The sequence below is a fragment of the Delphinus delphis genome, chromosome 20 (assembly GCF_949987515.2).
Source record: "Delphinus delphis chromosome 20, mDelDel1.2, whole genome shotgun sequence".
NCBI lineage: Eukaryota > Metazoa > Chordata > Mammalia > Artiodactyla > Delphinidae > Delphinus > Delphinus delphis.
The window spans coordinates 57,232,453-57,255,731 of NC_082702.1; the positions used below are offsets into that span (position 1 = coordinate 57,232,453).

Consider the following 23,279-nt stretch of genomic DNA (forward strand, 5'->3'; position numbering starts at 1 on the left):
TGTTCTAAGGAATAAGTGCAATATTCATGTGGCACAGTTAATATAGTGTCTGCGACATATGAAGCATTCAATAAATGGTACCTAGCTATGTTTACATCATCATCATCACCATCACCACTATGACCACCCTACAGCTAAGTGTGCCTAGATGGTAGCAACACCCCACTCCATAATCCAACATTCAAACACAGATTCCCCTCCTGGACATGGGGGTAGAATGCTCAAGTGCGAAACATTCTGGGACTGAAGGCAGATACTCAGCATGCATCATCACCCCTGTCTACTCCCATTCCTGCAACAGACATTGCTAGTTGATCACAGAACTCAGATGCAGTCTCCTCCTCATTCTTGACACACCACTCAGACCCACCAACAGATCAGAATTGGCCCAGGAGATGAAATATATCTACCCACTGAGACGTCCATGCCACTAGAGGCAATGGGCTTAAATTGTAAGAAGTAATTGGGCTGCCATCTGTTAAGGGACAGGCTGAATGGATTCCTGATTAGCCAGCAGAACTTTAGCTCAGGGTCCAAGGTTTTAAAAGCAAATCCAGGTTCACTCAAAAAGTATGAGAAATGCAGTAAGATATCCGGAATTGAGTCCCAGGACATTAATGGGAAAGTTGGTGAAATTTGAATACCATCTACAGTTTACTTAAGAGCAATGTTCCTTAGTTTTGGCAAATCTAAAGTTATTACAAAATTAAAACTTTACTTAAAAATTAGTCTGACTGACACAGGAATAGCCAGGACCTGGAACCCAGCTAGCTGCTTCACCTGGAAGACAAGGTGACCAAAGCTTCAATCCCCAGAGCTAACCTGGAATAACCATTTCATGTAACCATGACAACCGTAAGTGCCCGATTTTCTAGGATCTTCCCAATTTCCAACATTCAGATATGATACCAACTAACACTGATAGATATAAACCTTCCTGTATAATTTTTGGTTTCCCTTCATGGAATACTCTTCAAAACAAACAATTTATTTGACTATCTTTTAAGATTTTTTTCTCATAAATTCATACATCTGAGAAAAAAATTTTGTCAGTCTGTAGGTCTCAATTTTTCTTTGTTTGATAACATGATCACAGTCTATAGAACCTCAGTGCCTTCAAGCTCTGAGGCTCTGTCCCTTCACATCTGTTCCATTCACTACTCACCCCTTTGGAAGGAGACATCCCTGGGTTGAACCCACACTCACTCAGTGACCAGCTGTGTGACCTTGGGCAAATCACTATACCTCTCTGAGCGCCTCCATTACCTCACCTGTTAAAGGAAGGCTGGATTAAGACCATGCACGTAAAAAGCCTGTGGAACAGGTAGAGGTGGGAAACAGTGAATAGTAGCTATCACCATTGTTGGCACTCAGAAAATATCAGTTCACTTCCCTTCCTCTTTCCCACCACAGAAAAGCAAAACGTTCTGATGTAATCATTAGTAATTGCAGCAAAGAAGGCTGTCTAGCTCATTTCATAGAAGCATCTTCTCACATCCTACATTCCTGAGCACATTCATGATCATCTTCCCACCTGATAGGTGGGTATTAACTGAGTGAACATCTCCAACTCTTACTAGATCCAAGATACTTTCCTGCAGGAAGAATCAACCAAGTAGATGGCCAAGGCTGCAGTCATAAAGGCTCTACAGGAGCAGAACGATCTTCAGCCAGGTTCACTCAAGTGGCTTTTGAGGCTGAGGTTCCTTACCATGTGGCCTCTCCATAGGGGTGCTCAGGACATGGCCGCCAGCTTCCACAAAGGAAAGGATCCAAGAGAGAAGGGGAGAGGGCAGGGAGAGAGACAGAGAGACAGACAGAAAGACAGAGAGACAAAGAGACAGAGAGATGGAGGAAGAAGGGCAGTGGTGGTGGGGGGGATTCACAAGGATGTGAATTCCAGGAGGTGGAACCACTGGGCATCATGGAGGCTGGCTGTCACGACCTGAGGTTTATTCCCAAGGACAACGTCTGGGAGCACAGATGGGGGTGCCTGTGTCATCCTCCGGGGCATGGTCAAGTGGCTGCCATCAATTAGGACCAAAAGCAATCCTGAAAAGAATGAGAAGGCTGCGACTTGACAGTAAATGGGAAAGGTTGACACTGCTTCTCACTAGCTGCAACACAACTGGCAGGCATATACCTCAGGCATTAACACCTCCCTTGAGCGAGGGTAATTATTTCAGCACATTAGCAGGCTCGGCCTCATATGCATTTCAGAAACTCAACCAAGAATCAAAGCCAAGAGGTCACGACCATCTGAAAACGACCTGCAGGTCGTTTTCAGATGGTCTTAAATTTTATTTAAGAAGGAAGAATTTGGGATTGCATAAACAGGGGCCACCTGTGCCCAACCCACCAGGTCATAATCAGCTTCTCTCTCACCTGGGAGTACAGAAACCAGAGAGAAGCTTGAAAACCCCAAGCAAACTTTGGAGTGCTTTGAGGAGAGTGGGAAGGAAAGCAGCTATTTTAATAGGAAAATAAATGAAGTGATAATCTTTTTGTTTTTAATCTTTTCACTGTGTCCAGAGGTAGGAAATTACAACCTGTGGCTTCCTCTCAGGCGAGCCCTTGGAAGCCAGGCCCTCAGGGACGCCCAGGGATCTAGAAGTCACAACAACTCAAGTAGCAAGGAGCAGTCCCAGGGGTCCAGCCTGGGGAGGCTCCTGCACATCTCACATCTGTGCTCTGAGAGGGAACAGAACCAGAGCACTCTACCTCAGTTTCCTCCTGTGTAAAGTGGGGTGAAAATTGTCTATTTCAGAGTACATTTTTATTATTATTGATCATGGCTGTAACTTGGCTACATGTATTGAAGGTTTGCTTGCTCTAGGCCAGGCATTGGGCTAAACCTGTCACCAACACAGCCTCACTTGGCAAGTGAAGAAAAGGGAACTCAGAAAGGTGAAATCACTGGCCTCACCCACTGGCTGGCTGGACACACACACTGACCCCAGGACTGGTGGAATAGAGCAGGCCTCAGCCTGTGATGGGTGGATGGGTGGATTGATGAACGAACAGATTAGCAAATGGAGGAATAGGCCCACTGTACTGGTTGTGACAAGTCCAACTCCTTCCCTTAGAAGAAGTATTGGAAATGTCCATGTGTTTGCTTTCTGCAGTCTGTGCAAATGTTCCACAGGAGAACAAGCTTTGGCTGTGAAATACTTCATCTTTTCCCGAGGAAAAGCAGCACCTCTTTTCTCTTTCTCGTAAGTGAGGTAAAACAGTTTTCATGGCCCCAACAGATCTAGGACCTTAAGGGTCAGGAGCTGGGGACTTCACCCAAACACACACAACATTAAAGTTCCCCTGAAGTTAATGTTACCACTGTTTTGTGCCCGTGAATAAAGCATTAAACAAATATTGAGCCTGACACACCTCATTACCCAAGGTCGTTAAGCGGCTCAGGAACACCGCAAGCTCCATTTGAAGCCAATTACGAGGCCTCACACTAGGCGCTGGAACCACACGAGTGGCTGGCACATCCCCCAGCACATAGTAGGCACCTCGTAAAACACAGAGAGCAAGTCAACAGGATCCCCCTGCCCTGGAGATTAGCTGATTCCACCAACATGCTCTGTCTCGGATCCCAGCCCACAGGTCCCCAAGGCTGCATGAGACACAAACCACAGCACTCAGAGTTAAGAACAGCTGTGAGCACAAAAAGCAAATGATCTACACCAATGATAAATACCAATGATTCAGGTTTTGTTTTCAATTATTTTTTTATTGTGGTAAAATGCACAAAATTTACCACCTTTGCCACCTTTAAGTATATACTTCAGTGGTATTAAATACATGCGTAATGTGATATTATCACCACCATCTATATCAAGAACACTTTCAACTTCACCAGCTGAAACTATGTGAGGACCCTTGAGATTCCATATGAAATTTAGGATGTGTTTTTCCATTTCTGCAAAAGACATCATTGGCATTTTGATAGGGGTTATGTTGAATCTGTAGATCACTTTGGGTAGTATTGACATCTAAAGAATATGAAGCCTTCCAATCCATGAACATGGGATATCTTTTCAATTACTTGTGTCTTCTTTAACTTCTTTCACCAATGGCTTTAGTTTTCAGTATACATGTCTTTCACCTCCTTGGTTAGCTTTATTCCTAAATATTTTATTTTTTGATGGTACTGTAAATGGAATTGTTTTATTACTTTCCTTTGGGGATTGTTCATAGTTAGTGTACAGATTTTTGTGTATTGACTTTGCATCCTGCTACTTTGCTGAGATCATTTATTAATTCTAACAATTCTGTGAAATCTTTAGGATTTCCTACATATAAGATCATATGATCTGTGAAGAGAGATCATTTTAATTCTTCCTTTCCAATTTGAATGGCTTTTGTTTCTCTTTCTTGCCTAGTTGCTCTGGCTACCACTTCCAGTACATGTTGAATAAAGTGGTGAAAGCGGGCATCCTTGCCTTGCTCCTGATCTTAGAGAAAAAGCTTTCAATCTTTCACCACTGAGTATGGTGTTAGCTGTGGGGTTTTTATATATGGATTTTACTATGTTGAGATAGTTTCCTTCTATTCCTCATTTGTTGAGCATTTTTATCATGACAGTTGTTTTTATTTAACAAATAATTCCTTGGCACTTATCTTTCAGGAACTGTTTAAACTGCTTTATAATTATTAATTCATTTAACGGCCACAGCACCTTATGAGGTAGAACTATTGTTATCTCCATTTTATAGATGAGGAAACCAAGGCACAGACCAAACACACAGTAAGCTGTAGAACTAGGATTCAAACCAGACCACCCAGCTCAGAGTCCATGTTTGAAATGACCAGGAACCAGAAGAGAGGTCAGCAGGTTGAATATTTATCATATCACAGACACTTTAAACTTACCACATTACCTAATCCTTCCCCAAACTGTATGATGTAGATATCTGTAAACCCATCTTACCCCTGGGAAACTGAGGTACAGACACTTAGGAAACTTGCCCAGGGCCACACTATTAGCGAGAGATAAAGGCTGGGTTGGAATTTAGTATGTTTAGACTATGGAGCCACAGAGCACCCTGACAACTCCTCAGTGGTGGGAGTGGCGAGGAGGAGGTCCTCCAAGGTTCTGCACCAGAAGAACACAGACTGTGGGATCCCGAAGCTGGCCCTCCTAGGCTGTAGAGAGCCTCTAGTACATGATCACTGATGGCAGAAAGATGACCCGGAGACAAGACTTGGGGGAGGGGGGAGGAGAAAGGTGGGTAAGAGGGAGGCAGGAGAAGGAAGGAGAGGAAATGAGGAAATGGGAGAGGAGAAGAGGGAGGAAGTGGTGGCTGGGGAGTGGTGGTGGTAATGACACCAGAACCCATTTTTATTGCTATAGCACATGTTCAATCATGTAGGAATACCTAAGTATCATTTTAGTGACCAGATCACAGTCTTTCTGCATGGTGTGTATTCTCAACTTTCTGCCATCCAAAAATCCCAGTGGTAGAGAACGTCCCGTTTGCTGGTGCCCTGGATGACCCGGAACATGCAGGTGGCAGGACCCACTGCAGCCAGCCCCCCTTCTGCTTCAGTCTCCATCCTCCCCACCCACACCCACACCCACTCCCCAGGTGATTGCATCCAGCCGCAGGGCTCCAAAACAAGCCAGCTGGGAACTCGGATTTACACCTCTAGCCCAGACCTCACCCTTCCACGCAGACTCGGTTCTAACAGCCACGCCAACACCTCCACGTGGCTCCTCTGCAGTGCCCACCACTCCCACTCCTTCCCCCCTGCTCTCCCACCCCAGCCAATCCACCAGTATCTCAGGCTCATTCCCACCATCCCAGGTCGCAAGGCCACCTCTCCTCAGCCAGTTCTCAGTATGGCCACCAGAGGGAGCGAGTTAGTATCCAACCTGGGGCCACTCAGTCAAGGAGCTTCCAAAGGGTTTTCCCAAGTCAGAATAAACCCTAAGTCCCTCCCATGATGCCAAGGCCTCGGGACTGGACCTGAGCTGACCTCCAGACCTCCATTCCTGACCACAGTCCACTTCATTCTCCACTCTAGCCACACTGGGCTCCTGAACTTCTTCACACTCCCTGCATGTCCACCCTCAGAGCCTTCGCACCTGCCACTCCTCTGGCACTCTGTCCCCACACTCGCCCCATTCAATCCTCTGCCCAGGGTCTCCTCTTCAGAGAGGCCCCCAACCCAATCACCACCCGTCCTTTTTCTGCTTCGCCTTTCTTCCTAGCACTGTCACCACCTGACCATCTCTTTGCTTACATATATTTTATTGTCTTTCACTTTCTGTCGAGTCAGACCTGCTTGAGAAGAAAGCAATGTCTACAAAATGGCACATCTCGGTCCCCAATTTTGTCCACTGATGACAACTGGAGGCCCATGAGGGTTGGGGCACTGCTGTCCCAGCTCATAAATGTTAGTGACTCAGGGACCCACACAAGTCAGCATGTGCTGAGTTTTATGCCTGGCTAACTTTCCATGCTTCACACATGCCCTTGGCCATGACCTCAGCCCCCATTACTGGTGCAAGTCCAAGGACATTCCAGTTAAAGATGCCTCGCTCTTTTGTCTTGTTTTGTTTTGTTTCTAGTATGTTGACTGGCATTGTCAGCTGTCCTCAGCTGGAACCACATGGGATGACAAAGGCTATGGACAGACCACTTCCAGCAGAGGCAGTGCAAACACCCGCAAACTTGTAAGGAGCTGCTCACGGCTCAATTAAACAATGCCAATTAAAATGACACAGCAACAGCATGCTTTACCTCTCAGGCTGGCAGAGATTCAAAAGAGGAGGAATGCCTGGTGCAGGTATGGGGAAGGGAGGCCCTTTCACTGCTGTGTGGTAGGGTCGCATCATAGAGGCACTCTGAGAAACATCAATACACCTGTGTCACAGAAATAGCAGACAGGAGTCACCGCACAACCAGCACTCATGGCACTGCCCTGCGTGCACAGGTCTCTTCAGACACACGTCTACAGTACACACTCCCAAACATATTTGACAATGGAACCCTCTAAGAGCACCGAACATAGTGAATGTTCCGTGGAATGCATTTTGGAAAGAATTGCTATCTGCAAAACTTCCAGCAATAGTGAAGCTGAGATATAGGCTAGGAAGGTATCAGCATTTAAAAGAAACAGGGTTATGGGATAGATCCTGGTTCTGTGTGGTCTTGTGTGGTCCCTTGTAGTCCCATGTGACCCCATGTGGCCATGGGTGGTCCTGTGCAGCCACAAAAGACCCTCTCTGGGACAACAGTTTACCCTTTTTCAAAAACAGGATAACAATAATTATCTCAGCTTCCAAGAATTAAATGTGAGAATTGTAAGAATTAAATGAGGTCCCAGGAGTAAAAGTACATAATTTAGTTCTTTTAAAATCTGTATATCACATGTTTCTCTATTCTCAAAATTTTCCAAAGCAAACTGTACTGTTTTTTAAATTAAACTTTTGAGATATTTGTAGATTTACATGAAAGAGAGATCCCATGTCACCCTTTCCAGTTTGCCCCAACTATAGTCTTGCAAAACTATAATACAATCTCAAAGCAGAACATTGATAAAGTCAAGAGAGAGGATATTTCTTTCACCTCGAGGATGCTTCATGTTGCTCTTGTATAGTCACACCCACATCCCTCCCACCTCACCCTCTCCTGAATCCCTGGTAACCACTACTTTGTTCTCTATTTCTATAATTTTATCACTTCAGGAATGTTATACGGGACAACTGGATATCCACATGCAAAAGAATGAACCCTGACCCCTACCTTCACACCATATACAAAAATTAACTCAAAATACGTCAAAGACCTAAATGTCAGAGCTAAACTATAAATCTTTAGGGAGAAAACATGAGTAAATCTTTGTGACCTTGGATTAGGCAATGATTTCTTAGATATGACCATATATCCTAAAGCACAAGCAACCTAAGAAATAATTGAAAATTGGATTTCACCAAAATTAAAACCTTTTGGACTTCAAAGGATATCATCAAGCAAGTGAAAAGGCAACCAGCAGAAGAGGAGAAAATATTTGCAGAAGATCTATCTGATAAAGATCTAATATCTAGAGTATATACAGAACACAAACTCAACAGTGACACAAAGAAAGAGATAACCAATCAAAATATACGCAATTGGTTTGAACAGACATTTCTCCAAAGAAGCTATACAAATGGCCAATAAGCACATGAAAATACGTTCAGTGTCATTAGCCATTAGGGAAATGCAAATCAAAATCACAATGAAAGGGCTTCCCTGGTGGCGCAGTGGTTGAGAGTCCACCTGCCGATGCAGGGGACGCGGGTTTGTGCCCCGGTCCGGGAGGATCCCACCTGCCGCGGAGCAGCTGGGCCCGTGAGCCATGGCCGCTGAGCCTGCGCGTCCGGAGCCTGTGCTCCGCAACAGGAGAGGCCACAACAGTGAGAAGCCCGCGTACCGCAAAAAAAAAAAAATCAGGGCTTCCCTGGTGGCGCAGTGGTTGGGAGTCCGCCTGCCGATGCAGGGGACGCGGGTTCGTGCCCCGGTCTGGGAAGATTCCACATGCCGCGGAGCAGCTGGGCCCGTGAGCCATGGCTGCTGAGCCTGCGCGTCCGGAGCCTGTGCTCCGCAACGGGAGAGGTCACGGCAGTGAGAGGCCCACGTACCGCAAAAAAAAAAAAAAAAAAAAAAAAATCACAATGAGATACCATTTCACACCCACAAGGATGGCTAAAATCAAAACAACGTATAATAACAAGTGTTGGCAAGGACACAGAGAAACCAGAAAGTTTATACCTTGCTGGTGGGAATATGAAATACAAAATGGTGTACAGTTTTCCACCGTGGAAAATTGAGGCAGCTCTTCAAAACATTAAAGAGAGTTACCTATGGCTCAACACTCCTAGGTACATACCCGAGAGGAATGAAAACATGTTGACACAAAAATCTGTAAACAAATGTTCACAGCAGCATTATTCATAATAGCCAAAAAAGTAGAAACAAAACAATGTCCACCAACTGATGAATGGATAAACAAGATGTGGCATGTCCCTAAAATACAATATTATTCAGCCATAAAAAGGAATGAAGCAGACTTCCTGGGTGGTCCAGTGGTTAAAACTCTGCGCTTCCACTGCAGGGGGCGTTGGTTCAATCCCTGGTCGGGAAACTAAGATCCCACATGCCGCAACGCAGCCAAAAACAAAAAGGAATAATGAAGCACTGACACATGCTACAATGTGGGTGAGCCTTGAAAACATTATGCCAAACAAAAGAAAGCCAGACACAAAGGACACATATTATATGATTCCATTTATATGAAATGTCCAGAGTCGGAAAAGTGAGAAAGTAGGTTACTGGTTTCCAGGGGTGGGGAGAGAAGGGAAGGGGGAGTGAGTGCTTAATAGGCATAGGATTTCTTTTGGGGGCAAAAAAGGTCTGGAATTAGATAGTAGTGATGATTGCACAACCTTGTAAATACAGCAAAACCCACTAAATCATACACAGTAAAAAGGTGCATTTTATGGTATGTGAATGATATTTCAGTTTTTAAAAATTCAAATTACATGCAATTTTATGTTACTTAAAGTGAGACCCACATGAAACAGGTGCTAAAACCATTTCAGGATCCTCGTCCAGAGGATCTGCTGTCCTTGCAAAGGGAAGAGAGGCTCAGTGATGGGCCCCCTTCCACAGGGGCACAAAGGTGAAGAACAAGTCCCACCTTCACAAAGGAAAACCACAGGTTATCATTTTTAAAGTAGCCACTTTAAGAGTTTCACAAATAACATTTATTGACTGTATTCATAATGGAATCCCACCCGCATTCACACAACTCCACTACAACTAAGAATCACCTGATGATAAATAATTTGGATTGACTCTTGGATGTGAATTATATGATCTGAGAAAACGGTGGCTATTACAGACTCTTCCTGATGTCATGGCTTTTGTGAAAGACCTTGAGTATGACTAACATTTGTGTTGATGTTCTTGACGGTAGCTGTTGATTCCAACTTCAAACCTAAACCAACTGGCTAGAAAGCAAAGAGAAAGGCAATTACTAGGAACTGCCCCCCAAACTGAAACCACATTGCCCTTGCAGGGCCTGTTTGGGGAACCTCCGAGGGATGGAGGGTGAAGGAAACCCCACCACAGAGCGGGATGTACGCTTGGTCCCTGAGGAGCCCAGGCAGAAAACAGGGTGCAGCCTTGGCTGGCTCACTTTCCAGCTGTGGGACCTGAGGCGACGCACTCAACCCCCAGAGCCCACTCTCCCTTCTGGAACTCCGAGGAGAATCCCAGCTTTGCAGAACTGTGGAAGGAATCAAATAAAACGAAGGCTACGGCAAGTCCAGCCACAAAGGCAAGTGCTTGACTCATCACTACTCTTCAGGGCTCCCTGTCGGGCAGTTCAGAGCTCACCTGATCTCCTGAGGTCTCTGAAGTTCTAGCAAGTCTCTGCCAGGCCAGCAGATGGGCCAGCAGCCTCTCCTGAGATAGGCTGGGTGTGTGCTTTGGGGGATCTCACAGGGCACCCCACATACACCTCAGGCAGGTAAGATATTTCTCCTAAACAGGTGATTGGTGCCTGACCTCTGCCCTAAGATCCTGGCTCTGAAGCAAACACGTCTTATCAAAGCATTAGCAATTTTCCTTTGGCCCACCTGGACCAACTACTTAACACAGACCATCTACAGACAAGTTTCTTTCTTTGCTCTTCCCAGAGTGGGAACCAGGGAGTCCAACTAAATTTGACATCGAGATGGCAAACACAGACAGAAAGATGAAACTTAAAAAAAAAAAAAAAGAAGGAAATCTCACAATGCTGCCCCACTAAGGTTCACAGATCACGCAAAGCTGACGGACCCCCGCCCGGCCCCTTCCTGGGGGCACTCGCCCTAGAGAAGTTGCAACCCAGGTCCATATAAGCACTTGTACGCAGATGTGCATCACAACATCGTATGTGACCGCAGGGAGTGCCCAATACTAGGAGAGTGGACAAGCAGGATGCTGAGAGAGGAACTTCCACTTCCAGACAAGATGGTGGGACAAAGACAGGGCTACCTTCCCATCTGAACAACTAGAAAACTGGGCAGAAGACATCTGAAACTGTTTTCAGATACTGGACACTTTCTAGAACATTCCCCTTACAACTGTGTGGAGGAGATAGACAAAAAGCAAACCAGTCAATATATGTAAATTCTAATTGTGCACATTTACATGTCGATATGTATTTGCATACTTACATACCTGTGTGTGTGTGTTTGCACGTATTTAAAAGAAACAGATAGAAACAGTGTGATAAAAGAAACAGAAAGAAGGGGGTGGATGGGGGTAATGGTTGGGGAGATGGGTAAACTGGGGCAGCGGAGTTTAGAGATGGAGGAGGAAAGCTTTTTCCAAGAAAACTAAAGCAAACAACCAGGTAAGGGGACACCCTGTCTTGAAACTGAAGTCGCCCTGGAGGCTTCCTGGGTGGTGGTGGGGGACTGAGTGGGGTTCCAGGTGAGAAACACAGGCCTGGGCAAGCACAGTGGGTCCGAGGCCAGAGAAAGGGCTTTTCAATATGGAGCCTTGATGGTTGGGGCTGGGCTGGGGGAGAGGGGAGAGGCAGCAGGTCCCCCAAGGGTGCGATGTGCTCAGACCTCAGAAGGCTGGCTAGTCGAGCTGGCTTAAAATCCACTTCCAACCCCAACACAACAGAAATCTGCAGAAACTGGAACCAATGGTCTTTTGGGGGCAGGGGAATTTGGGAACTTGGGAACAGGGAAGAGGGGAGGAAAGAAAAGTGGGTGGTCGCAAGACACCCCACCTCCCCACCATCAGCCCTGGCCCTGGCGTATCTGGATTGCTCTTCCCTTGCATTTTCTGGAAGAAGATACCTGTGTCAGGTGTGAGCAAGAGTCCAGACAATGGTAACAACATAACAGGAATCATGGCCGTGCTCATCTCTCACCCTCTGCTGAGCAACAACCAAGTTCTCCCACATCCTCAACTCAACTAAACCCTGGGAGTGAGATGAGCCCAAGGCCACCACTGCCCCACCCGCACCTGCTCACCGGAGGGCCACGATGACACTCAGTAGGGCCTGGAGGACGATCAGGAGGCTGAGGCTGAGGGGCAGGAGGGAGGCCGGGAGGCTTGCTGGCTGCCCTGGGGACAGCGGCGCAGCCTGGTGAAGGGCCTGGAGCTGCTGCCACTTGAGGAGACGGCGCCCTTCACCATCACAGATTCTCCAGTGGTTGTACCCAGAGCACACGTCCAGGGGGACTTCTAGGCAGAGAAAAAGAGTCAGGCCTCAGCGGGGTGTGGGGACAGGATGCTCTCAAGTCTGCACCCATGAGAGAGCCCTCTGGAACCCAGGGCAAGGAAACCAGGTGTCCCAACAAGGCAGGTCACAGCCCAGGGGTGTGCCCACTGAGATGAAGAGAGCACTGCTGTTTGTTTGTTTCTAGGGTGATTGCGGGGCCTCGTGGCTGTGTTTTCGGAGTCTTTATCTTTTAGAGCTGCCTACTGAAATATTTATGAATGAAATGATATGGTAGTTAGCTGGGATATGCTCCACATTAATCTTTTTCTTTTTCATTTTTTTCATTTTTTTTTTTTTTTTTTTTTGGAGGTGGGGATGGAGTGGGTGAAGCACATATGAAACCACATCTACCAGGAGCTGATCATGGCTATAGAAGAGAGACGGGAACTTGGGCTTTAGTGGAGTATTTGAAATTTCCCATAATAAGAAGTTAACAACAACCACATCCACAAACTGAATTCAAACATCTCCATCTCCTTGATGCTCTTTAGCTTTTTCAAGACCTGCTTTTGTCACATGTGACCCTCTTGATGTTATATCTCTTATTTACTTTATTACACAATTAATATGTTACTACTATAAAATGTACACTCTAATTATACTAATATAAAATGCGCTCAATATAAAGTATATTTTCCTTATAAAAAATTCTACCACAAAAGCATAAAGAGGAAAAGCACATGAGCCCTCTATTTACAAGGAAAATACAAGATCAGAAACACAGATTTTCTCTTTAAAATGGAAATCAGCTGGATTTGAGGCCAAGGGAACCATCCCATATTTTTCATCACTCTGTACAAAGCTCAGCTCAAGGAAAGAAGGATCCCTATCTTCCTGGCAGCAGTGAGACTCGCTCTCTCACTCCTGTCCTATGAACACCTTCTGGCTTGAATGGGTTTGAGGCTTGAAACATTAACATAAATCACCTGAACTATAAAACAATGGCTGGAGTAAAAATTAATACTGGTTTTTAACAACGTATCAGTGGATGCATTATTCAACAATAAACTGACTGAACTTTTAGACTTTCTTAAAGATGCAGAGTGTTCAAAGCCAAAAACAACCAATAAAAATAAGCCCATAAATCGGTGATTATAGGGTGAGAAGAGTACTTTCTCAGGTGGTTCTCGTTCTCCTGCCTGTTTTTTGTTTTTTCGTTTTTGTTTGTTTTTTGTTTTTGATAAAGTGATTTCTGGCTCTTCCACCTGAAGCTTGAGGCAACGTATTGCTACCTGTTTTGCTCATCATGCACCCCACCAAGAGCCTCTCTTTGCTGGGCCTGACCTGCCCCCTTCCCCACCCACAGGGGTTACCTGTGACTGTCAGCTGAGACAAATGATAACAGCCTTCACCTAAGCACCATCAGAGCTTTCATTTTTAAAACTGACATTAATGGAGTCCTATTGCCTGGGCTACAATGACTTCTTTTCCTACACTGCAATGTGCGTGGGAGTCCATTTCATCATCCCTAACAGTTGCGAACTCTAGGCAGCTGGTGCCACATTTCAAATGCACCCCCATTCATGTCCATCCTCCAACTGAGAGACACTTAGGTTGCTTCCAGTTTTTTGCCAAGGAAATCACTGCCACAGACAGACGTGCGTGGAGTGTCTACACGTATTACCCAGATGTGGGCTTGTTGGATTAAAGATTGTGCACGTTATAAAATTTGATCGATACCTCCAAACCTCCCGCCAAAGGCCGTGACAATTCGTGCTCCTCCTAACTGTGCTACTTTTATAATCAAGAAAAAACTAGGTATCTTCTGCATGAAGAGGTAGGCGTGTGGGATAGTGGCTGCTCGTTTCCCAAGCACTCTCCCCCTTAGCTGAGTGCCCCTGGGCGGGCCTCTCAAATCACCTGCACATCACAGGAACCCCATGTCAGACATCCAACCTCTCGGTACCCGTCCAGTCCCTCCTTCACAGAGTCCATCAAGGGGACTCACTATGCCCTCTGGCCCCAGCACGAAAAGGGGAGGGTGTGATCTGAGCCAACAAATCGTCCACTCCTTTGCTCACATGCAATGCAGAGAAAGCACACGTGTCGGCTATCTGCAAGGGAGAGCACCTCCGCTCATTTTAGAGACAAAGAAAGTAAAGGTGCGGGTGGAGACACCACCTCCTGGTGCACCATGACTGAGCACGTGACTACATGCATACATCATGCCGCAGATATATGGATATGCGAACACACCTTGTCATGACTACACTGCACTGTGAACATATGAACATGCGAGTATGTGCTATGCCTGTCATGAACATGTGAACGTATGAATATACTGTATGATGAATATATGCATAAATGTGGTGCCATGAACATATAACGTGTCATGAATATATGAAAGTAGGAATACATCAACATACAAACATATATACTATACCATAAATACATATTTATACACAACACATACATACACATACCATATCATGAATTATAGAAGAGTAGAGCTTAAAAAACACTTCAGATACCACCTAACCCCAGGTTGCAAATTGGTTTCTTCCTGAGAGCCAATGTTGATAACTGGTAGAGTCTGAGTCTTCTCTGGGTTCACTGGGAAAACATGGGGGATGATTAGTGATGCCTGGTGAGGGTAGGGGTGGGAGAAGTGGTGTGTGCGCCAGTCTGTGGTCTTCTTTGTGTTACACCCATCTGGGGATGACAGAAGTCTCCCCCACCCCATCATGATGTTCATGAGACCCCCGCCTTCCTTGGGGACAGGGAAGGGATGAGACATGTGAGCAATGAGTTACCTGGGATGCCTTTAAAACTCTGCTGCCTTTTCACCACCTAAGATAAAAGATAAGGATGTGGGCAAGCGTTGTCAGCCCCAGTGATCCACCAAGAAGGGGTCCCAGTGATTTGGCCTGGAAACCCCCTGGAAGGGGTCCACGGCCAGCTCAGAATGCAAGTTGTGTTCTCCTTTTAAAAAGCCTCTGGGTCTTAATTCTGGGGGCAGTATGCTACTTGATGACAGAAAACCAGCAGCTGGAATGTGGGTGAAGGCAGAAGGAAGCCTCTCACTCCAGAAAAGCTTGCTCAGAAAGCAAGGGAGAGAAGTGGCCCTGGAGCTGAGTTGGGCTGGACCTGGCTGACCATCTCCCACCACAGTTGCTGGCCTGGAACCCAGAGCTGTGGAGGTACCAGACAGAGCCAAAGAGCAAGGACAGACACTCGAGCAGTGGTCCTTCCCCAGCACCCTCCCTCCAGGCCTGCCAGGCTGGGGCTACAAGTGCAGAATGCTCAGACAGGCGGAGAGAGCTGAGGGGGAGAGGAGGCAAGGAGAGGGAGGAGGGGTGGGAAGGAAGAGGGAGGGAGGTGAGGGAGGTGGAGAAGAGGGAAGAGGGAGGAGAAGGCAGGAGAGGAGAAGGGGACAGAAGACATGGCCGGAAAGGTGACTGCTGTCACCTTTGTCACCTTTCTGATGGCACCCTCATCAGAAAGCAGTGCACCCCACCCTTCCCAACACCACCAGGACACCTGGCCTGGGCCTGCCCTGAGTACCACTTGCCTCCTGCACTCTGCTGCCCTAGGCCACAGCTTCCAGAGGGCCCCCAGACATCAACGGAGACCACTGTGGGGAAAGAACCCAGCACCCTTTCCCTCATCTCTGGGTCCCTCCTTAGCCCGCCTCTCACTTTCAGGCCTCGCTGCCATGCGAGCCTCCCTCTTACCATCTTGTGAGACCTCAGGACCTGGGGCCCCAGTAGGGCATCACAGCCTGATCCCTAGGCAGCGGGAGGCGGCCCCCAGAGTGGTGGCATGGGCAGGGGCATGCCTTGGTGGTTTGGGGGACGTAAAACCAGACCATCTTTTGGATCTAACAGAGGAAGGGAAGAGAAGGTCCAAAGCGGGGTAGAGCCACGCCCCAGACAACCTCAGCCTCGGGGACAGGGCCCTGGAGAGCGCCTCTCCTGTGCCCCGCCCACAGCACACCCCAACAGCCCAGCTGAGGGAACAGGTCCCCATTCCATGATATTCCCAGGAGTGGCTGGCACCCTCACGACCCACCACCTGCATCTCTGCAGTGGGGCATCTGTGTGGTACTGTGGCGGGACACATGGGTGGGAGTTGGGAGGCCTGGCTCTGTCCTGAGCCTGGCAGCCTCCAGGAACAACCCTTAGGCACAACGTTTAGCCTCTCTGAGCCTCAGCATTCTCGGCTAGAGAGAGGGCTCTGCCAGAATCCTGACAACATTGGTCAGAGTCTAAAATGGATAGTCTTTGGTCCAGCAATTGCACTCCTGGGACTGTATCCCAGGAGGACACATGAGCATTTGCTCAAGAACACTCAGTACAGCACTGGCTGTAGTGACCAAATAGCCTGAATGCCTATAATAAGGGACAATAAATAATGGACGTGGGAACAGAGGGAATGGGTGGCCTTTGGAAAGAATGAGGCAGACCTGTCTGTCCTGACACAGAATGAGCATAGAGACACGATATTAAGTGGGAAATGCAGCACCGTATGCTACCATTTACATTTTTTTAAAAGGTGGCAGGGCGGGGGGGCTTCCCTGGTGGCGCAGTGGTTGAGAATCTGCCTGCCAATGCAGGGGATACGGGTTTGAGCCCCGGTCTGGGAAGATCCCACGTGCCGCAAAGCAACTAAGCCCGTGCACTACAACTACTGAGCCTGCGCTCTAGAGCCCACGAGCCACAACTACTGAAGCCCACGTGCCACAACTACTGAAACCGGCGCGCCTAGAGCCCGTGCTCCGCAACAAGAGAAGCCACCGCAATGAGAAGCCCGTGCACCGCAAGAAAGGGTAGCCCCTGCTCGCCGCAACTAGAGAAAGCACGTGTGCAGCAACAAAGACCCAATGCAGCCAAAAATAAATGAATAAAATATAAATGAATTAAAAAGAAACCAATTTTGCTCATGGGGCAAAGCGGCCAGGCCCCAGGGATCAGCCAGTCCCACTTTGCCAGCAAAGAGTCTTGGTTGTGGGGTTGGGGGGGAGAGTCAACCGGGGCTTCTGAGAATGTTTTATACCTGAGAAGAAAGAGAGAGTGGGAGAGTAAGCCTTTGCAAGACTCCGAAAGACTCACTTTCTGCCATGTGTAACACAGTGTAAAACAGACCCGTGGCCACCATCTAAAAACACTAGAAATGACAGCACAAACACTCTGAGTGGAAGGATGAAGAGAATCTGGGTCCCTGAAGACATCATAAAGCCAAAAAACCAATCCTAGAAGAACCCTCTCTCTACCAAAGACCCTGGTTGAACCCACTGTGGGTCAGTTTTCTGTTTCTTGCACCTAACACTTCCCTGCTGATGGAACAGGAGCCTGAGGAGCAAGCGGAAAGGGGACTGGATATCCAGGCAGGGGCAAGGTCAAGAAGGACCCCAAGAGTTGTGTCAGGGAGTTTGGTCCATATTCTGAGGGAAATGGGTCTCCACGGGGTAGTGACAGGACCAGATATATGGTTTTAAAAGCTCACCAGCTACAGATCAGAAAATGGACAGTCAGAGTTAGAAAGGATATAGGCAAGGAGACCAGCTGGGAGGCTGGGCAGTCACCCTGGTGAGATGTGCTGGGCACCTTGACTTCTATATTCCTTCCACCCTTACCCCTGACACCCAGCAACAAAACTCAGTGGGGAGAGTGCTGGAATCCGAGCCAGAGACCTAGATTCTAATCCCTGATCTGCTATGGACTGAGTGGGTGATCTTGGACAAGCCCCCGTCCCTCTCTGGACCTCAGTTTGCCCATCTGCTAAAGGGAGATGATAATACTTACTCTGCCCAACTTTCAAATGATACAATGACCAACAGGAGGGACTGAGGCTATCACCTCCGCCTAGAACAATATGACTTAGTCATCTTGATACACTGACCCCTTTGAGAGTCTATTAAAAAACAAGAAACGAGAGATTCCACATTCTACAATCACTACAGAGTCTACTGATATTAAAAGGGCAATAAGGAAATATTATGAACAACATTATGCCAATAAATTCAACAACACTGATATAATGGACAAAGTCCTTGAAAGGTATAAACTACTAAAGCTCACTCATGAAGAAACAGATAAACTAAATAGCTCTGTATCTACGACAGAAATTACATTTGTACTTGAAAACCTCCCCACAAGGGAAGCTATAGGCCCACGTGGCTTCACCAGCAAATTCTACCAAACACACAATGAAGAAATAATACCAATCCTACACAAAGTCTTCCTGAAAATGCAAGAATACTTCCCAACTGATTCTACGATGCCAGGATTAATACATCATAATTAAATGGGTTTGAAAGGTTGGTTTAACTTTTGAAAACCAATCAATGTAATTCATCACATTAACAAACCCTTAAAGGAAAACTATAAAACGACTTCAATAGACACAGGCAAAATCCAATGCTCATTTCTGTAAAAGCTCTCAGCAAACTAGCAATAGAAGGGACCTTCCTCAGCCTGATAAAGGGCATCCAAACCCACAGCTAACATCATACTTAATGGTGAAAACTCAAACGTATCCTCTAAGATCAGGGGAAAAAAAGGATGTCTGTCTTCCCCACTCCACTTCAATAGTTTACTAGAAGTTCTATCGTGTATCAGACAAGAAAAATAAATAAAAGGCATACAGATTGGAAAGGAAGAAATAAAACCATCTCAATCTGGAAATAACATAATCTTCCATGCAGAAAGTCTGATGGAATCTACAAAAACAGCTACCAGAATGAGTTTAACAATATTGTGGGATACAAGATCAAAATACAAAAATAAATGGTATTTCTAAATATTAGCAATGGGCAAACATAAACTGACTTTTAAGAACAATGTCATCAAAAATATGAAATACTTATAAATAAAACTGACAAAAGATGTGCAAGACCTGTACACTAAGAACTGCAGAATACTGCTGAGAAATATTAAAGAAACCTAAATAAATATAGAAATTACCATGTTCATGGATCAGAAGACTCAATATGGCTAAGAAGACAATTTCTTCAAACTGATCTACAGACAATCCCAATCAAAATCCCAGTAGGACATTTTTGTAAAAAATTGACAAACTGATTCTAAAATTCAAGTGGAAATGCCAAGAGCCTACAATAACCAACTGTGAAAAAGAAAAACAATGTTGGAGAGCTAACACTACCTGATTTCCAGACTTTTTATAATTATAAAGCCACAGTAATCAAGTTAGTGTAGTACTGGTATGAGGATAGACAATCAGATCAGCGAACAGAATACCGCAACAGAAACAGACCCACGTGTATATGGACAATTGGTTTTTGACAAAGGTGTAAAGGCAAGTCAGTGGAGAAAGGATGAGCTTTATGATACGTGGTATTAGAACAACTGGACATCCATGTACAAAAAATGAACTTCAGTCCATACCTCATGCCATATACAAAAACTGACTTAAAATGGACCACAGACCTAAATATAAACAGTAAACTATAAAAATTCGAGAAGAAGGCATAGAAGAAACCTTTCTGACCTTGGGTTGGCAAAGCTTTCTTAGAAATGCATAGAAAGCATGATCCATTGTTGTGCTGGGGACAGGCACACCTAAACAAGATCCAGGAAAGATTAAATTGATAAATTGGACTTCATCAAAATTTAAAACTTCTGCCCTTTGAAAGATAGTGATAAGAGGATTAAAAGACAAGCCAAAGACGTGGAAAAAACACTTGCAAATTAAATATCTGGTAAAGAACTTGTATTCAGATATATAAAAAACTCTCAAGGACTTCCCTGGTGGCGCAGTGGTTGAGAGTCTGCCTGCCGATGCAGGGGACACGGGTTCGTGCCCCGGTCTGGGAAGATCCCACATGCCGCGGAGCAGCTGGCCGCTGAGCCTGCACGTCCGGAGCCTGTGCTCCACAGCGGGAGAGGCCGCAACAGTGAGAGGCCCGCGTCCCGCAAAAAAAAAAAAAAACTCTCAAAACTCACTAATCTAAAAAAAGCAACCCAAGTTTTTTAAAGGGGCAAAAAAGACATATCAAGTAAGATATGCAGATGGCAAAATATATGACGAGATGCTCAACATCATGAGTCACTGTGGAAATACAAGTTAAAACCTCAGTGAGAGGGAATTCCCTGGTGGTCCAGTGGTGGGGACTCCGCGTTTTCACTGCCAAGGGTATGGGTTCAATCCCTGATCGGGGAACTGAGACCCCACAAGCTGTGCGGCCAAAAAAAAACACATACACACAATGAGATACACACCTATTAAGATGGCCAAAATTTAAGACTGACCAAACCAAGTGTTAGTGAAGATGTGAAGGAACCGGAACTTTATACATTGTTGGAGAGACTGTGAAATGGTACAACCACTTTGGAATACAGTTGACAGTTTCTTAAAAAGTTAAACAGATACCTACCATATGACGCAGCAATGCCTTTCCTAGGTACTTGCCCAAGAAAAATGAAGGCATGTTCTCACAAAGACTTGTACACAAATGTTCACAGCAGTTTTATTTGTTGGACAAAATAGAAAAAGCTGGAAATGATCCACACACCCTTCACTGGATGAATGGATAAACTGTGGTCTATCTGTATAACGATACTACTCAGCAGTAAAAAGTAATGAACTATCAATGCACACAACCACGTGGATGAATCTGAAAAATAATTATGCTGAGTAAAAGAAGCCAGACAAAAAGAGTACATACTAGATGATTCCATTTATATAGTGTGAGTTGGTGGACAGTGGTGAGCATAGCTGCCTTCCATTTATATAACATTCAAGGAAATGCAAATGAATCTCTAGTGACAGAAACAGACCCACGGTAGCCTGAGGACCGCGGGGCAGAGAGGATTGAGTGGAATTTCAAAAGGGCACAAGGAAACCTTTTAGGGTTGTGCACATGTACCTCACTACTCCATTTTATACAAGGGACTTGAGCACCCTGGATTTTGATATCCACAGGGGTCCTGGAACCAATCCCCTTTGAATGCCTAGAGATGACTGTACATCGTCACAATTGTAGTGGTGGTTTCACAGATGTGTGCATATGTCACGATTTATCAAACACTACATTTTACGTATGTGCCATTTATCATACGCCAATCATATCTCCATAAATCTGAACCCCTGATTCAAGTCACCTACCTGCTTTCGGGGTCTCAAGGACAGAGGGACCCAGTAAGGCAGCACTGCCTCAGCCCTGCGCACCGGCAGGCAGCCCCCAAATTTGGCCTGGCACTCACAGCAGATGGTCTCTCGGTGAACAGAGCTGGGGACAGGGCACATCTGAACAAGAGGCAGAAAAAAGAGAATTGAATGTGATGCTGCATTAGTGATGTGAGTCAAGGTACTCTCTGAAACAGTAAATCCATGCTCAGAGGGAGCAAGGTCAAGACAGGGCATCCAGGGGCAGGCGCAGGGACAGGAGCCTCAGCTCCCGAAGCTCACAAAGAGGCAGGCTATCTCGGCCTGCCCTGAGGCCCTCCAGAGTCACTTAGAGGGGGACCACCAGAGCCTGCAGACCAGGTATGCTGGGATGTGCGACCACTTACAGCCACATTACCATGAGCAAGTCTTGGATTTCCCCCCTAAAAATGGGGAAGTACAACCAACCCTAGCAGGGGTTGGGGGGGAATGATTGCTCTTTTTGTGGTAATCCGTGTCAATCTGCACACAGTGCTTTATGTTTGCAAAGGCTTCCACAACCATCCCATGTGACCCCACCACACCCACAGGCAGGGGCAGAGGAAAAGTCATCCTCTCCAGGGGCAGATGGAACTGATGCCCAGAGCAGATACTTTAAGGGGCAACATTGGTTCTCCCAGGCCTCCTGAATCCCTGTCATGAAGAATTGAGCGGTGGGGGAGGCAGTGGGTGACCCTACATAGAGATTTGGGGGCTTGCATGGTCCCTGAAACCACGGACTCCCTTGACATACCCTCTCGTGAGATGCTGCTTCTGGACCCACATTCTCTGCTCTCCCCACCCCACAGGGGCGTGTCAGAGTTGGGGCAAAGTAGTTGAGATTTGCTTTCCTTACCGAATGATCTATGGAACACACTTCTTCCCCAAAAGTTTGAAATGTACTTCTTTCCCTAGAAAAGAACAGGAAGGCTTAGAAAGTTCTGGGCTTTGTGTAAATTGGGAGCAGGAGTACTAGGGTGAGGGCCTGGGCCGGCTTGGCCCATACCATTAAACCCCAGGAGTGGAAGGGGTTATCATTCTGAGCCTAAGAGGGTGCAGGGGGTGACAATAGAAGCAGGTATGTGCACACTCACATGCTAAGGTCTGGGGGTTCCCAGACGTCAAGCTATTGTGGAATCCTACATCCCCAAACCTATGTGCTCCAGGCACACTAGAGCTAAACCCGTGCTAGGCCCTTTGGGAAAGACAGGAACATTCCAACCTGGTGAGAATTTTCCAGGACGTGGAGCTGCCCACCACAACACATATGATGCTTTAACAGACACCCTGAGCATACTTGGAATCCTGAAGGACAATATCGTCAAAGCTCTACATCTAAGGAAATTCCTTGCAGCATAAAAACCTGGGTGCTTTGTCTCTGGGACGACAAAGCATTTGGGGCTGCATAGACTCTGTTACTCTCCCCATTCTCCCCAAAACAAGTTGCTAGAATGTTGGCCACTGTATGGAGAGTGTCCAGTGGGCATAAAGCCAACACAAAGCAAAGACCAGCTTCCCTGAGAGCGATGTATAACATGGAAATGGTAAAAGTGAGACCATCATCGTAATCACCATTATTGCTATCTCACTACAGCAATAGCTTCAGGTCACTGAGCTCAACTGCCCCAGCTGATCCCTGACAACACAGGATGTGGGATGCTGCCCTGCACAGCACCCAAGCCCCCAAACGCTCATGACAGCATTGCTGTTTCCTTGCGGCGGGCCACAACCCCAGCCAAGAAGGTGAAGCCAGCTAGTTTCAGAGGCTGCCTCAGAATTGTATTATAACCCAAGTCAACCCAATGAAACCCATTCTGGGACTTCGTTAAAATTCCTGGGAAAGGGAATGTCCTTTTCTGTTGAGGCCGTAAGCCTCCGGACGTCTTGGTGGGCAT

At 46.4% G+C, this 23,279-nt stretch overlaps 1 protein-coding gene across 1 annotated transcript; it reads right to left on the reverse strand.

Annotated features, from left to right (window-relative positions):
* Positions 1-1,991: 1,991 nt before the first annotated feature.
* On the reverse strand, positions 1,992-22,291 carry C20H16orf95 (chromosome 20 C16orf95 homolog). Its single transcript, XM_059999307.1, is given in 7 exon segments — positions 1,992-2,052; positions 12,029-12,242; positions 15,033-15,069; positions 15,954-15,982; positions 15,985-16,099; positions 21,346-21,486; positions 22,241-22,291. Coding segments are annotated over 6 exon segments (558 nt in total). The 5' UTR covers positions 22,241-22,291; the 3' UTR covers positions 1,992-2,030.
* Positions 22,292-23,279: the final 988 nt, after the last annotated feature.